This window comes from Anabrus simplex, chromosome 1, assembly GCF_040414725.1.
Source record: "Anabrus simplex isolate iqAnaSimp1 chromosome 1, ASM4041472v1, whole genome shotgun sequence".
NCBI classification, from domain to species: Eukaryota; Metazoa; Arthropoda; class Insecta; order Orthoptera; family Tettigoniidae; genus Anabrus; species Anabrus simplex.
In genome coordinates, this window is record NC_090265.1 from 461,464,668 (window position 1) to 461,483,174 (window position 18,507).

Sequence of the window (18,507 nt, forward strand, 5' to 3'; positions counted from 1 at the left end):
TTTTGGGAAAGGCATTTTTTGTTATAGATTGTGCGGGATGTTTGGTAGGCTATTTACAGTTTGCGTACTCGCTCCTGAAGTGCTTCTTTGTCCAGTCCATTTTTCATGATGATCTCACCCAGGTATTTGAATTTGTCTACTTGGGTGATGTCCCTGTATTTTGTATGGAGTTTTGGTGGAGCCGCTTTGATGTTAGTCATTACTTTTGTTTTCTCAAACGATATCTGCAAACCAGTTTGTTCGGCAGTTTCCTTTAAAATTTCAACTTGAGCTCTAGCGGTTTCTATGTGGTTTGAGAGAACAGCAATATCATCGGCAAATGCTAAGCAGTCTGTTGCGATCCCCTTGGATTTGGTTCCTATTCTCAATGGACTGTAGTTGGTTTCCTGTAATCTCACCCGCCAGGTTCTGATGATCTTTTCAAGAACACAGTTGAAGAGTATCGGGGATAGCCCATCACCTTGCCGGACTCCTGTTTTGATGTCAAAGGAATGCGAGAGACATCCGTGTAACTTCACCTTGGATTTTGTATCGGTCAGGGTGGCTCTAATTAATGCCAGCAGTTTCAGATCAACTCCAAATTCATTTAAGATGTTTAGCAGGACTTCCCGGTCAATGGAGTCGTATACTTTCTTAAAGTCCACAAAGACAGACACATACTGCTTGGACCTTAGTGTACAATATCTGATGATTGTTTTGAGATTTTGGATCTGTTCAGCTGTTGAGCGACCTTTTCTGAACCCTCCTTGGTATTCACCTATTTGATGTTCGACTTGTGCTTCCAAACGCTGCAGGATGGCAAGTGATAGAATTTTGTAAGTCACGGGTAGCAAAGATATTCCTCTGTAGTTGTTTATGTTCTTCATGCTGCCTTTTTTGTGTAATGGATGGATCAAAGCTATTTTCCAATCTTCGGGTAGGGTCTCCTTGTTCCAAATTTCTTCTATTTGCTTTTGCAAGATATCAAGTGATTCCTCTGGGGCATATTTCCATAGTTCTGCTACTACTGAGTCTTCCCCCGGCGCTTTGTTATTTTTGAGACGGGCAATGTGGCGCTTGATTTCATCTCTGTCGGGTGGTCTGGAATCTGGGTACCTGAGTAAGGGTTCCTTGGTCTCAATGGCACTTTGCGGTTTAGAGCAGTTAAGTAAATTCTTGAAGTAATCTGCCAGAATGCTGCAATTTTCTTCATTTGACGTCACCAGTGTGCCGTCCTTTCGCTCAAAGCATAGAGATGGTGGTTTATAGCCAGTGAGTTTGCGTTTGAAGGCTCCGTAGTACTCTCTGCTTTCATTCTTCCTAAAGTTTTGTTCTATCTTTTCAATGAGAGATTTTTGTATTTACGTTTCTCAGTTCTGAACATCCTAGCTGCGTAGGCACGTTGGGTTTTGTAGGTTTCCCAATCATTTTCTGATTTCATAGAATAGTACTGTTTCCACGCATTGAGTCTTTCTTAGAGGACTGATTCGCAGGTACTATTCCACCAGGCATGCTTTTTGCCTCTCTTGATTTCTGCAATGTCTTTGGCGGCCTCAACAAGGACACGTTTGACATTGTTAAAGTCACAGTCATTTGGTCTAGCCTTCTCCTGGAACTCCTCGACCCTTTGCCGAAGTTTATCATTGTCGAAGCGTGTGATCTGTTTGGTTGTCTTCCTTGTGTTTGCGGGAATTGGTTTGAATTTGATAAGACATATAATGATCTGAGGCCACATTGATGCCTTTCTTTACCTTGACATTCATAATCTCAGGGCTGTTTCTCCTGGAGATTGCAACATGATCAATTTGGAACTCTCCGAGAGCTTGGACGGGAGAACGCCAAGTCATTTGCTTTCTGGGTAGATGGTGAAAGTGGGTCGACATGACCTGCAGGTTGTGATTTTCGCAAATGGACACCAGTCTTTTGCCGTTGGGATTGGTTCTTTTGTGAGCAGGGTAATTTCCTATAACTTTCTTGTACTTCTGTTCATGACCTAGTTGGGCATTGAAGTCACCCAAAAGAAGCTTGACATGGTGTTTGGGGATTTTGTTTAATTTTTCATCCAGTAGGTCCCAGAAATTATCAACTTCGTCTGGATCAGACTTGTTCTTATCGTTTGTAGGAGCATGTGCGTTAACTAGGGCGTAGGTTTTGTTCGCGCATTTAATTGTGAGTATAGACAATCTGTCATTCACAGGTTCGAAATTTGTAACCGATTTAAGGATCTTGGTTCTAACAGCAAACGCGGTTCCAAGCATCACAGCTCCATTGAGGATTCCTCTTTGCGCTTTGCTCCTGAAAAATCGGTAGGCTTCGGATTCAAAAATCTCTTCATCTGGGTACCTTGTTTCCTGTAGGGCCATTATGGATATCTGATTTTTGTGAAGAGCTTTGGTGAGGGTTTTGAGCTTGCCAGTTTGTGTAAGTGAATTTATGTTGAAAGTTGCTAGAAAGGTTTTAGTTTTTGGCCTGAGTTTTTGACTCTTCGGGGTACATCGAGATGCTCCGACTCATCTCTTGAATGATGTCGAGTCTCCCCCAGAATCCGTACGAGACTCGTGCGCCGTGGCGTTTACGACGAGGGATTTATCCGAAGATTTACCCCCTGGGGTATGTTTCTTGAAATGTTGTGCCATCATGCTTTTTGACTTTGCTTTGGACAGGTACCCATCCTTTTACAACTAGGGTTGTTAGCCCTAGAGGTAGTAGGGAAATAAAATACCACCGTGAAAAAAAAACTGGTCCCTTTCCAGGGTTACGACGAAGACTGGTAAATGACCAGAAGCCAGAAAACATCTTGAGGCAACCTCTAGTAAAAGTCGCATCTATGCCGCTGTGTCAGATGATTGACTAACAAAAAGAGTATGGAAAAAAGGCTGAGGTAGTTTCAGGAATGTGAAAAGGATTTGAGACAGATTGGTATCCCAGAACATAAAATTAATGATAGGGTCAAATTTAGAGAGACAGCAAAGAACTATCAAGGTTTTAAGATGGAATCAAAACCCAAAGAGCACAAGAAGGTGCTGACTGATGGGCTCAAGAAATACTGGGAGGATGTCAAAGAAGAACAAGATTTTGATAGTGAAATGAATTAGGTTGTTATTATGCAGTCCATAGAGGCTCAACAATTTGATATGCAAAATAATAATAATGGTAATAATAATAAATCTATGAGAATATTTCCACTCCAGAGCTGAAACGTGTTGTCTTCTTCAAGTTGTTTACAGAGCTGATATAAACTACACACCTCTCAACCTATCACTGCGAGAAATGCCTGTATATACCCCACCTACAAAGGAGATGAATAGAGGCTCATGGAAGCAAAAACTTCTTCATGGGAAATACCCCCTACGAACTGGATCAGCCTTATATCAACAAGTCTGCATCGCACGCTTGGCTGACCTACTCTGGTTTTGTTTTCGAGAAACAGAAAGATTTGTTTTGGCCGTCCAAGATCAAGTAATTGCTACACGGAAGTACCGTAGATTCACTGCTGTCACTGACAACAGCATTTCATTTCTGTCTGCCTGCACTTAGCCAACACTGATTATAAGCACCAACATGATCAGGTAGCTAGAATCATTCACCAAAATGTGTTTTTTTTTTTTTTTTTAATGTGGATTTCCTCAGTCATCAAGTGCTTATTGGAAATACACAACTCCACTCATTCTCAAAAAACTCTTTGTACAAGCTTCTATGGGACCGAGATGTCATAACCGATGTCACGCTTAACAACAATAGGAAAGATATTATTCTAATCAATAAATAAAAAAAGACCTGCACCCCTTATAGATATTGCTTATCCAAACACCCCCAGTCTACAAACGATAAGAGCCACAATGATATCAGAATGCACAGAACTGACAATAGAAATACAACGCCTGTGGAAACTAGAATCAGTCATCAGAGTTCCCCATCTATGACAGAAATAACCTCCTTAACCTTGAGCACATGTATCACCACACGTACTTTGAACCCGCATGTAAACGCGTTGTTCAGCTGGGCAAAGAAGGCAATCATACCACCGAGACATATGCAATTATGGTAATCCTTATTGGCAGCAAACCAAATCTCATAATATCAATTATTAATCAGGTGCTGCCTAGTCCAATTAGTAGACTTTCAACTAATGATAACATCAAGAGGACATCACGACAAGTGGATAAGAGTGCACACTGAAGATTTTAAATCACGACCTTATAAGAGTATAAACTTTTTCTAAATAAACACATTTTGGGCCGATGACTTTAGATGTTAGGCCCCTTTAAACAACAACCATCATCATCATTAATAAACACATTTTAACATTTTAATATTCATAACATGATTCTTACTTCAGTTTTAAATGTTTTAACTACAATATGTATGTCAATTTTAGCATTCTACTGAAGATGATCCGATTATGATCGAAACATGTATAGATGTGAGATATGTGAAATTTAAGTTTTTTAAATTCATATTAACTATAAGATATTGAATAAGGAGGATACTGTTCAACAATAAATCATTCTTATAGTGTTTTAAAGAACATTAATATATCATGTACTGGTATTATTCCGAAAAGCTTGCACAGCTCTCTGGCCGTATTCAACCTGCATCACCACACATACTCCGAACTGCAGAAAGTAACCCTCCTGACCAGCTGTGACATTGTGAGAAAGTTTCTAGGAACAGTTTTACCTCTGAGTTACACTAAAGAGCATGAATCCAGGCTCCAAGTATGGTGAGACTGAAGGACAGATTCCCAAAACAGGTAGATGAAAAAAATGTTTAGACATCACTTGTGCACATTTGTTTATATATGTATGTTGTAATTATTTCTGTCATAAATATTTGTAGATATATATATAACTGTATAGTTTCGTTATCAAGAGAGGACTCCTTGCTTAGGCCAAATCAATCCATTATGTTACCAGCACAAGCCAAGCTTCCCTAAATAGATGTAAAACATTCTTATTTTTCCAGGTCTTGACAAAATTTCTCCTTGTCCTTTTCATTGCAGCCACTTTCTGGGGCATACACTTGTTAGACTGTGTATTTAGTGGTCTCCAACTGCATGGACAGTTTTACAATTCTGTCAGTCTTAAAAGAAACTTCAGCTATATATCTTTCTTGATTAAGAATCCAACACCATACCTGGACTCCTTAGCTTGTCCAATTCAGTACTTTTGTATCCTTCCCTGCAAATCCTACTTCTTTTCCCTCTTGCTGGGCCAATGATCTTAGATATTAGGCCCCTTTAAACAACAAGCAACCTTTCCCTCTCCATTTAGCCTTGCTTGGTCCCAGTATCGATATTTGTCTCCAGTCCATCATGTCTGGGTTCTTCTGTCTTTCTGCTACCACTGGCATGCTAGGCCTAACCGTGGGTCCATGCATTGTTTTTGTTTTACAATAGTTGATTAATACCTGAAAAGCATTTACTCTTGTCAGACAAGGTTTATGGTTTGCTGCCAGTTTTCGGAAGACTGTGATAGTACATATATCACACCCTCGTACTGTATTTAGAAGTGAGAGATATTATTGTCAGTATTCATATTATAATTATTATTATTATTTCATTTGTACGTTTATTCTAATATTGTAATCTGGAAGGTCTCCATATCTGGTATGAGTAATTTGTTTTTGTACAGTGGCTGGGAAAATCATTGCTATTCATAACTTGGAGGATGAGTCACATGTATAGCCCAGAGTCTGACGAGGTGGACTTGTTGTTGTTGTTTTTTTTTTTTTTTTGCTAGGGGCTTTACGTCGCACCGACACAGATAGGTCTTATGGCGATGATGGGATAGGAAAGGCCTAGGAGTTGGAAGGAAGCGGCCGTGGCCTTAATTAAGGTACAGCCCCAGCATTTGCCTGGTGTGAAAATGGGAAACCACGGAAAACCATTTTCAGGGCTGCCGATAGTGGGATTCGAACCTACTATCTCCCGGATGCAAGCTCACAGCCGCGCGCTTCTACGCGCATGGCCAACTCGCCCGGTACTTGTTGTTGTAGTCGGAAAGTTCCGATGACTCATGTGACACACCCCAGAGTCCATTGATGGTGTTATTGTCTTGGGGCCAGGAAGAGGTTTAGGGCGTGGTCTTGACAAGAGGATCTACTTGTGATTGGCTGGCCAGGATCAATCTCAACGTATCATGTGAGAGCTGAGGTCTATATATGCATCTAATCAAACAGCGAGAAAGACACACGGGAATGAAATTCTAAACACACTGGAGTGGACTGGACTTCAGACATTTGTGGAACGTGGCTGTTATTATGTTTGTGGAACATGGTTGACCTACAAACTGTGGAGTGCCTAGGCACTGGGTATTGTTTCACTTGTGGCGGCTGGTATTATATGTTGGTGAAAGCTGGAAGGTGCTATATCTTAGACTTTCCAGAATTTACATTTTAGAACGACAAGCATGTGTTGCTCAAGTTAATATATCTTTAAAACAAGTGTTAGAGTCAGTGAACACAGTATTATGAAGTACAGTATCTGTGTGATATAATAAGTGCCAATTATGAGAATCTACAAGTCATGTTGATACACATAGATAGTGAAGGGTACTTATCTACATGTATGTGCATTGTTCAATGGACTAACCGCATATGGTGGCTTAGTCCTCGCTTTCGTTTTCCCACTGGTTTTTATTGTTGTTATTGTAAATATGGAGTCTTCCAGCAATATTTTGTGTGTATTATATGTATATTTTGGTGTGTTGATGAGGTGCTCATATACAGATTTTATTGAGATTATAGTTAGTTATTTTAGAATCAGTGGAGTTATTGATGAACCTAGGTGCAGTTCCTACCTATTTAGTCATTTTCAGAAGGTCAGGTAAGGCCTGAAGCAGATGTACCAGTACGCAGCTTTTATGTACACTCCCTGGGAGAGAAAGAATTATTATCTGGTGAACTCTGGCACCCATACTACTGATATTTTGATTAATTATTTTTATTAATTTAATTTATTATTATTATTATTATTATTATTATTATTATTATTATTATTATTATTATTATTATTATTATTATTATTATTATTATTATTATTATTATTAGTTTTTGAGTAATTTTATTTACTCAGATATTTTATTATTGGTATTCAGAGAGATATTACAAGATTGATTACAATGGTTTTCTGCTGGGCAATGGAGTTGCCATCTCCCCATGCCAAGTAATCAATATACATCTTCCCATCAGTTTCTCTGATAGTACTTCTCAATTGCTTGTTGCATGCTGACGAAGCTGCTCTGATTTTCATTACTCCATTGATCTGACTTTCTATTGGAAAATATCTGTAAACACTTTCATTATAAACTAATTAACAAAATATTTTGATATTTGTCACAATCCTCCCTATTTCTCTTGCTTGTAATTAATGCTTTCATCTTTTCAGGAAGGTATCTTACCCTAATACTATGCTAATACTATTACCCTACAAAGCTTTTTTTTTTTTTTTTTTTTTTTTTTTTTTCCGTGTAATAGGGGATGTGGCATAGTCACTGGTTTCTCACCAGGATAGTTGCTGTTTAAATTCCAGGCAATGCATGTGGAAGTTTTTTAAATGAGAGGTGGTGGTTTGGATACCATGTAAAACTGGAGCTTCCATGGCTAGGATCACAGTATCACCAGTCGCGTAAAACTACAAGCTTGCTTGCTTCAGTCAATCAGTCAATCAATCAATCAATCTATCTATCTATCTATCTATCTATCTATCTATCTATCTATCTATCTATCTATCTATCTATCTATCTATCAATTAATCGATCACCACTGATCTGCAGTTAAGACTGCATCCCCAGGTGGCAGATTCCTATCAGTTTTTTACATAGTCCTTTCTCAAATGATTTCAGAGATATTGAAGATCTCCCTCAGCAAATGATTCCAATCCCTAATTCCTTTTCCAATAAACAAATATTTACCCAATTTGTCCTCAAGAATTCTAACTTTATATTCATGTTATGATCTTTCCTACTTTTAAAGTCTACTAATATCATTGCTTACTTATTACTTACTTACTAACGTTCTGTATCGCCTCATTATGTGGGGGCCGATGACCTTCTATGTTAGGCCCCTTAAAACAATAAGCACCATCATCATCATCATCTCATTATATGTCTCTATTTCAGGTTGAATTTTATCCACTACTGGTGATCTGTGGCACTGTAACTTATTTAGCATTGTCTCCTTAAGCACAATTCTATATCTTTGTTATCATTTCAGAAGTTCAACAATATAAAATGTAGTTTTCCTCTTTTGCAGGGTTGGTCTCCAACAATAATTTTGCTGGCAGCCTCAAATATGTGTTCTTTAATGACATCTCTATCTTGTATGAACTGAAGAAAGGCAATCCCAAGGTGCACTATATCGGTGTCCTTGAACCAGAGTTCTACGAAGGCGACGTTGAAGTAATACCCCTTACTTTTCCATTTCCATCTTCAAATATTTGGTGGCCACTTAAGCAAAAAGACAACTTATCACTTGTTTTTGACTTCAAGAGTAATCGTAGCATGGCGGTCTTGGCATCAACAGAAGTAATGAAAGAGACTGAGAAAGGATATTGGGAAGTAAGTGCTAATCAACCAGTTTCTTATTGGTCAACTAATAAATTATATAATTTCTTTCTTTCTTTATTTATGACAGAATATTATTTAGAGATGAAGGTGGCACAGGCAAACACAATCACCTATATCTGGTACAGATTTATATGAGTTTAAAAGATAAAGTTGTTTTTAGTCTTTGTCAGAAGAAGTGTGATTTGCAGTAAGTTGTATATAGATTTTCTTTGCGGTTAATATTTTGGGAATTGTTCAAATTTTGATAGTCACAAATGTCTTGTTGCTGGTCAAAAATATAGCAAGTTGTCCTAAGTAATAACATGCTATTACAGAACTAAAGATGGTTGAATGTTGAGCAGATTATTTGTTGAAATGCAAAGCAAAAAAAACAAAAATTTAGATTTAATTTGTTTGCTAGATTGTATATAGAGCTGGTAGAAACTGGATTCCAATTGTTGTCTGCAGTGACATTTTATACTGCTTTTTTAAATTCTTGAAAATAAACTGTAATTGTTGATGCAGACTGAAAGTGATATTTCCACTAGTATCATTGTGGTGACAAAGGCTAAAATCTTGTTCATAGAGAAGCTCACTAAAAACTAAAAACTAAGATGAAATATAGTGAAGTCACAAATAAAATTCTAACTTGCTTTATGTGTTTCAAACCATAATAGAGTGCAGAGAAATGAGTAAACAATACTTGGGTGTGCTCTGCTTTATGATAGCCTGTATGTCATTACGGTCATTTGCAAGTGCTGAAGCACCATTGTACATCTAGCAGACTAAATTATTCTCAAGTTTTCAAGTTTTCTAAATACAACACCATTGCTGAGTTCATGTTTTTCTAATTTAATATAAATAATTTGCTGCACTTACGATATTGTAAACATCAAAAACATTTATAAATCTTTCTTCAGTTTGATCACCAATTGCATATGGAAATTGATGCTAATTTGAGCCCTGCATGAAACATAACCTGTGTCAACCTCAACTGAGTCTTTGCATTTCCTTCCTTACTGTTTTCTGCTATGCATGTCTCATATGTTCAATTATGTTATTCTAAATTGCACTAGATGTTCCTCTAAATGCACCACCATTGCTGAGTTCGATGCTTTTCTTCCGAGAGTGAATCAAACTGCTCCAGATAATTTCCCTTGTTTGCTGAATTTTCATCCTCACAATAACCATGAGGGTATAGATCCTAGTTACCAAGGAAAGCAATAGCCTGGACAAGACAACCTAGAGTCATTTAAGATCAAAGGAAAGAAGATAGGACCATATTGGTATATGCCTAACTCGTTATCTTTCAGCTCAATATTTTAAATGATTAAACAAAACCCAAATAGTAGTTCTGCAATTAAAAAGGAGTGCTGTATTCTATCTTTACCAATGTATGGCATTGATTTTATGAGATTGTTAGCTCATTGTTAATGAGAGTAGGCTAGCTTTATATCACTTGAATAATAATCTTATATATATAAAATTGGATGTTGGTATATTTGATATTAATAGACTCAAAAACTACTGGACCGCTTTCGCTGAAAATGTCACAGTTTGTTCTGATTACATAGGAAGGGGTTTATGAAGTGGTTTGAACAAAATAGGATAGGTAGTCTTATTATTATGAGTAATTTTATGTAATTTTATTAAATTGCAAAGCCGCACCAAGATTGGATCGACTTGATAGACAGATTGTCGCTAGGCGACAGCAGCTTACATTATATCATGATAGTCCGGTAATAAATGCTGTATATAGGAGGATGGGAACACACCACCATGTTTAAAAAAGTACCTTTCTTGATAGGAGCTTCATTCTTATGCCTTTTTTTGGAATCAGCAATCCAACATGCCATGATCGAGACATACTTTCATGTCACAGGAACAACTTTGATAGGTCTGCCAGTTTGAAGAATGCAGCTGTGTATTAGATGTGTAAAATATCTAAGAAACTGTGAAAAATATAGAATACTGGTTGTAGGACCAGGTGTTGCCTGGGCGTTTTTTAAATATTTGCCTTTAATATTTGTATTATCAGTTATGTGTGAATTTTTATACAATTCCTTTTTGAGGTCTTGATTGATATTTTGCAATCTATTATGTAGTTTAAGGGTTATGTAGATGTATTTGATTTTAAGTTAGAGATTATTTAATTCTTATATTGGATGCTATACACCTGGGTGAGTACTAAAACACTAGCTACTCAGCATTCAGTTGTACAATAATGGTGCAAGCTAGGCATCTTTAGAGAGCTGTATTACCTTACCAAATTTACACTGTAGTATTATTTAGGTTTATGCATTTACTGATTATAATATCCCTGGAAACATTTCGGGTGAAGTCAAACTACAGTATACATTTACTGCACGTGAGCTTAGATTTTCCTTTGGAGAGGGCACATCTTCTTTCTGTGTCGTTTGATAGGGGTCAGTGATTCAATCGGTTGTGTACCTCTTTCATCAGTGTAGGAACCATCTTTCGCTGGTGAGATTTTCTGCATTCATTTTTAGTAGAGTTACTGCAATGTAAATTTCAGAGGGCCTTCAGAACGGTTTATTTGTACTTTACAGTACAGCAGCCAAGCATTCACTACACACACCCAGAAAATATGAGAATATTGGCCGCCACCATTTCTTCTGCCTCATATGTGACCGCATCTTAACACAAACTGGTCAAGCTGATCCACTCCTCCCATGCCTTTACTGTAGGATTTGAACCAGTACAGACACTTTGCATTTTTTTATGCTGGACCACTTTGATGCAGTACCTATTTCCATCTGTTTGTAGTTTGTATCAGCAGTGACTACACTGTTGTTATTCCAGCTCACCAGCAATACATCACCACAACTTCTGTAGTCATGTGATCCTTGTTCTTCTTTTTCATGTCTGCCTTACTCCAAAGGGGGCACTTCTCTGTCCCGTTTTCTTGTAATGTCCCTGTTGCACATATTTCCTGTGAAGCCAGATGTGTTAGCAACTTCACAGATGTTAAGTAGTTATGAAATAATTTTTTATGCCTCCTGTTGGATTCAGTTCCAGCTGCATCAATGAGAGATAAGGATACACTTTCACAAAGTCCAAATTCTCAAGTGATTTGAGTAAATGAGATGAACTCATAGTAGATCCCAGGTAATCACTGGACAGATGGAAGGAATATTTTGAAAATCCTCTCAACATAGAGCTAAATCTTTCTGTTGATGACCAGAATACCTGAACTCAAGGGAGGAGGACGATGTCAGTGAAATTACGCTTAAGGAAGTGGAAAGCATGGTAAAAAAATCCATTGTCCTAAATCAGAACAGACCTAAAATTGTGAAATATGGTAGGAGGGCAGGGGGGAAATGGCTTCATCTATACCATTAATAAAAATGTTATTGTATCAGATTGTTTGTTCATTCTTTCAGATAGGCTCTGTAATGACTGGACCGATCATGCTCAAAATTTGGTAATATAGCTTTAAATCCAGAGTAATACAAAAGATACTTTTGATTTTGATATATTTCACAGTTTTGAACTAGTGGGGGATTTTACAGGGGTTTGTCCCAAATGTGAGCAATTTTTGCCCTATATCAAATAAAATAATGGGTAAATGGTTGGCCCTATTGAAAAATGAACTGCACCATGTGGTCTTGAAATTAAATTTTCTTCAAGAAACATCATATGCATTTTCTTCTAGCTCTTATCAGTTTTCCAAAAAATTTAGCTTTCTTGTGTTTTTGCTGTTGTCTTCACTGATGAAGAGGCTACTCATTTCATGCATAAGTCATTGTTCATTTTGTAACAAATCATCTGAGGAATTCCATGGAAAACATTCCAGCAAGATATAGCACATACCTTGGATTCAGGAGGTCAAATGTACTGTATAATGATTGACCTATCTAAGGCATTTGATAGGGTAGATCATGGGAAACTACTGGCAAAAATGAGTGCAATTGGACTTTTAAAAAAACAGTGACTGAATGGGTGGGTATATTTCTAGAAAATAGAACTCAGAGAATTAGAGTAGGTGAAGCTTTATCTGTCCCTGCAATAATTAACAGGGGAATTCCTCAAGGCAGTATTATTGGACCTTTATGTTTTCTTATATATATCAATGATACGTGTAAAGAAGTGGAATCAGAGATAAGGCTGTTTGCAGATGATGTCATTCTGTACAGAGTATTAAATAAGTTACAAGATTGTGAGCAACTGCAAAATGACCTCGATAATGTTGTGAGGTGGCCAGTAGACAATGGTATGATGATAAAAGGGTTAAAAGTCAGGTTGTGAGTTTCACAAATAGGAAAAGTCCTCTCGGTTTTAATTACTGCGTTGATGGGGTGAAAGTTCCTTTTGGGGATCATTGTAAGTACCTAGGTGTTAATATAATGAAAGATCTTCATTGGGGTAATTACATAAATGGGATTGTAAATAAAGGGTACAGATCTCTGCACATGGTTATGAGGGTATTTAGGGGTTGTAGTAAGGATGTCAAAGATAGAGCATACAAGTCTCTGGTAAGACCCCAAATAGAGTATGGTTCCAGTGTATGGGACCCTCACCAGGATTACTCGATTCAAGAACTGGAAAAAATCCAAAGAAAATCAGAATGATTTGTTCTGGGTGATTTCCGACAAAAGAGTTACATTACAAAAATATTGCAGAGTTTGGGCTGGGAAGACTGGGAAGAAAGGAGACGAGCTGCTTGACTAAGTGGTATGCTCCTAGCTGTCAGTAGAGAGATGGCGTGGGAGGACATCAGTAGACGAATAAGTTTGAATGGTGTCTTTAATACTAAGAAAGATCACAATGTGAAGATAAAGCTGGAATTCAAGAGGACAAACTGGGGTATTGTAGTAATGACTTTGTCATTAAATTTCTTACTGTTGTTTTAGGGTTGAGGGTGTTTTTGATATTTAGAATATTTAATTTAGTGAAATTTGAAGTACCATTTGTGCAAAAAGTAAGTGAATACTGTACTAGTACAGTATAACCAAACCAAACTAACCCTATGGCACTACAGCCCTTGAAGGGCCTTGGCCTACTATTTTGATACAAAATCAGCACATGCACAAATTCATTTTGAAAACAACTGTTCTTTTAAGAGAGGTTTAATTGGAGTTTCTAGTGGTTACAGTGTGTCCGTGTCTATAACAGAGGGCGTTTATATAAAAGGGGTAAATTACTCATACAAAACATGGGATTTTATTATGGATCTAGAAAATCGACTGCTGAGGAAGAGTGTCCGCCAATGAGAGCTGTCCATTAAGGCAGATTTAACTGTACGTAGCACTAGAAGACAGCAAGAGTTTCCTGAGTCGAGTACTCTAGATAAGTGGAAAATCTCATAACCCCCATTACTGCAGAGCATTAAATGCAAGATGCACTTTGCTTTCTGCCTGCTTGCTGCAGAGGAACGTTAAACATTATCAAAAATATGTTGCTGTTGCCAAACGGCTAAATTGGTCACAAGAAAAGAAAAGACTGAGAATTACAAAAGTCATGAAGTTTGGCAGAATGCAGTGACTGGTTGAACTTAATGATAAAATATGCACTTAAATTACAATACGTTACGTTATAAACTCTATTCACACGAAGTAAACTTAAAACATGGATTTGCCTAAAAAATGGCTGAAACATTCAAAAATTCACTAAAGAAAATATGTATATTTAGAACCAGTAAGCCATGAAATAACTACTGAGTATATGAACTCTGACACAAACTTGCACAAATACATGCATTTACATGAAAATCTTATCTTTAGTTATTACATAGCATGATAATTTAGTTATTACTAAGGGGAGGATGTTGTCGAAATGTATGTATGAATGTATTTTTTCCCTTGCAATACAGCGTTGATCAGAGGTATAGAAATTCATTTTGCAATATAACAAACTATAACAACACATTTTTATTTTGCATTCTTTTTGCATTTTTTGCCCATTTGGGATGATAAGTAACTTTTTTAGAAGGTTCAAAGTCAATATATAGCCTTTTGAAGAATATTTAGATCATTTTCAAATTTTTTAAAAATTTATGCATGTATGATAAATGCCCAGAAGTGACAATATAAAAAAATTATAATTTTTTTCTTACGTATAGTTCATATCTTTCAACACCAAGCAAATTGACAGCAGTTATTGGTGACTAAGAAAGAGTAAAGAAAGGATGTATACCTGTGAATCTTGTGTTTCCAAAATATGTGCAGGTCACAATACAGAACTCTAATAATTAGAAGAAAGTATTTCATAATGTGTCAAGCACAAGGAATCTACCAGCCTTCGTTCTCACCCCTGCAGCCCATCATTCAACCCCGCGTACCCCCAATAACAAATGGAAATGAGAAGGGATTGGAAACAACAGTTATAACTTTCCGCTTTACTACAGAATTATCCTCCCAAACAGTTCTGTGCAAGAAAAATTCCAAAAGTGAAACCATCACAAAGTGGTTGTTTTATTGTTTTTGTTTTTTCAATTTGCTGTATGTCACACCAACATAGAAAAGTCTTAATGGGGACGATGGGATAGGAAAGACCTAGGAGTGAAAAGGAAGCGACCATAGCCTTAATTAAGGTACAGTCATTTGCCTGGTGTGAAAATGGGAAATGACAGAAAACCATCTTCACGGCTGCCAACTGTGGGGTTTGAACAAACTATCTCCCTAATGCAAGCCAATAGCTACATTGACCTAAACCGCACAGCCATTTGCTCGGTATCACAAAATGTTTTATTTTGTAAATTGTGTATTACTGAAGTGAGTGCGGAAAGGAAGTTCATTGTAAAACAGCACATTAAACGAAAAAACATCTGAAATCTGTAACGAGTGCAAAGATCTACAAGTGTTCCCAGGTTCTTCAGAGGCAAAATGCTACCACTACATCCAGCAATCGTTATGTCCGTATTTATATACACTCCCAAGTAAATTAGGAAATTATTTCTGTAAAAACAAGAGCTGAGCGTTATTAACAATCTTGACCAAAATGGCCAGTATTGGGTCCGTATTGACTTAATCACAGTAAATAGAGAGATGGATAATCCGCCTAGTTAATACTATGTATTAAAAATTTATTTACATTTCACATTTACAATATATATAGTACATATTTCAAGAATATGTCCATTCTCTTCTTCAGCTAAATAAGTTAAAATTTGTATATTACAATAAGACCTAATGAAACGGGGGCCCTCGCTAAGAAAAGTAAAACTGTGGCATGTACAATATGACGTATTAAAAATTGGTGAATAGAATTATTCATCAATTTTTAATATGTCATTGTACTGACTAGGCAGATTATCCATCTATCTATTTACTAAGAGCTGAGCAGTGAATAGGATAGGGATATATTACCTGTAAAACCTCTGTAACACAGAGACCAGAATTCAGTTGGGTTAAATATTTTAAAGTCTTTTTTTTTAACTTATTTTATGGCATTTTTCCATAAATCTAAAGGCATTTTATTGATCATTTTCTGTGTTTTAGGTCAACAACATCCCCCCCCCCCCCACCGAGTTATTACGTAGGATCTCTTAAAATCTTATGATGAATGTATGTTCAGATATATATATAGTTTCAGGATAAATGTGCGTAGTCGCAAGTCCGTACAATCTAGGTCTAGTTTTTTGACCCAATCAACTGCTTCTTCCGATGTGCGATGAATGTCCATTAACTTTCCTTTGAAAGCTCAAATTGGGCAGTCAGCAACAATGTGGTGAATTGACTGAGAAGGGGCACCACAATCACAATTTTCAAAGGCAGTCCAACCCCATTTGCACAATAGATAACCACACCTGCCTTGTCCAGTTCTTATCCGTTTGATGATTCTCTACTGTCGCCTTGGAAGATCAAATCCTTGTACACGTTTACAAGGGTTCTCAACTAGATGTTTGTTGATTACTGATGACTGATCCCACTGGAAAGAGGTTCTTTCAAGATCTGTTGCTGTACATCCGTAGGTTTCACCACCACACAGCCCTACACGTGTCCCCCGGGTGGTGCTAAGAAAGCAACCGTGATAAGATGAGACCGAACTGTCAGAAATGACCTCTCGGTCAAAGAGCGAACAAGAAGGAGATGTGTAGTCCTTTTCAGGACCCTCAAGTTCATAGAATTGGACCAACCCTGTGCATTTGTCAATTGAATATCGAAGGGATTAGTCAAACAAAATGAGAGTATCTTTCCAGGATTGCACTGAAATATGCAGTTGATGTCATGGATCTTCAAGAAACACACACAGCAGACAAACTACTGTTACAGAGCAGGGGAGAAATTCAGGCTTTAAATTGATAGCATCTATCATCAAAATTAAGACCTTGCAACTTATGTCAGGAATTATATAATAAATTACCAATTACTATCAGTAAACTCTGAAAATGACATTTTTATTACTACAGTTAACACTGAAAACTTGAGAATAGTTAATGTGTACAAGCCACCAGATATTACTTGGCCTAATCCCCCTATACCCTCTCTGTAGTTTCCTACTATATATCGTGGTAATTTCAACAGTCATCATCATCTTTGGGGATATAACAAAGATGATCCTAATGGTGAAGTTCTTGTGGTCTGGATGGAAACTGAAAATTTGAATCCGATTTTTGATGCTAAAGACCTGCCTACCTTTCAATCAGCTTGCTGGTCTCGAGGCTATACCCCAGATCTTTGTTTCATAAATTGGCTTCATAATTCACACAATCAAGTTATACAGTGTTCAACGATTTCCCACATAGTCAACACAGGCCTGTTCTCTTGGAGGTGGAACTTCAGGAAAGCCAACTGGACTGAATTTGGAAAGCAAACAGACTCCAATATAAGATGGATCAAGCCAAGATACAACTACAGCAGATTTGTAGGGATTATAAAAGGTGCAGCCAGACGATGCATCGCTAGAGGATATTGTAAGGAGTATATCCCTGGATGGAGTTCAGAGAGTAAGGAATTACTAAGAGAATATGAAGTACATCCTAATTTTGACAATGCAGCTGGTCTCCTCCAATCTTTGGATGAGAGTCGAAGAAGGATCTGGCATGAAACGGTAGAATCCCTAGATTACACCCATTCTAGCAGGAAGATCTGGTCTATAATTAAGAAATTTGACTCTTCAAACCCTGCAACTAAAAGATCAAAAACTCAATCTGAATGATTTTGCTAATTATCTAATATCAGATTCCAAAACATAAAAGACAAGCGAACCAGAAAGGATATCAAATTAAAGTTGAACATCAAGCCACAGTCTTCTGAATTCTCTACTCCATTCAAAGAAGAGGAAAATAAAGCTGCAATAAAGAGTATGAAACTTGGAAAAGCTGCCAGATTTGATGGAATTTATCTGAATTTTTGGCTCATTGCAGACCAGCCACAATAAAATGGTTAACCAACTTCTTCACTAATATTCTGTAAACTGAAAACATCCCACCTTTGATGAAGAAAACAAAGATAACAGCCATACTGAAACCAAATAAAGACTCATCTAAAGCGGAAAGCAACCGTCCAATAGCACTTCTAAGTGTCACATACAAATTCCTTGAGTGACTGATCTACAATAGAATTTACATAGGATAATCACCATTTATTATTATTATTATTATTATTATTATTATTATTATTATTATTATTATTATTATTATTATTATTATTATTATTATTATTATTATTATTATTAAATGCATCTGAATTTTACTTCTACTACCTTAAGGGCTATTCATTTCAAGGTCTTTCTTTTTAATAATCTTCCATTCCAGAATGTACTGCAGCTTGCAGCTATGTCAATATTTAAAACTGATATTGATAATAATTTGCTTTTTTCCTTTAGAACGTTCAGAAATTATTAAATTTATTCTTTTTACTTACAGGTACGACTGGTAACTGATGAAGTGCGATTTGAAGTGATACCAGATGTAACCAAAAACACAACAAAGTTAATAACTGTAAAATTTGATACTCGGTCAGCTTGGCATCGTGTAAGTAAACATAGATTTTGAATGGTTGGAAAGTTTTATTACTTA

The 18,507-nt window shown here is 36.9% G+C and overlaps 1 protein-coding gene across 4 annotated transcripts in view; it reads left to right on the top strand.

Moving 5' to 3' along the window:
• Positions 1 to 18,507, top strand: part of axo (axotactin) — a 608,064-nt gene that overhangs the window by 402,779 nt on the left and 186,778 nt on the right. For all 4 annotated transcript variants that reach the window (XR_010858480.2, XM_067135240.2, XM_067135242.2 and 1 more), the window contains exons 10-11: positions 8,233 to 8,537; positions 18,355 to 18,462. Coding sequence is in view for 3 of the 4 variants with exons in the window: in XM_067135240.2 (XP_066991341.1) it covers positions 8,233 to 8,537; positions 18,355 to 18,462 (413 nt within the window). In the remaining variant the exon portion in view is untranslated. The remainder of the gene's footprint in view (positions 1 to 8,232; positions 8,538 to 18,354; positions 18,463 to 18,507) is intronic.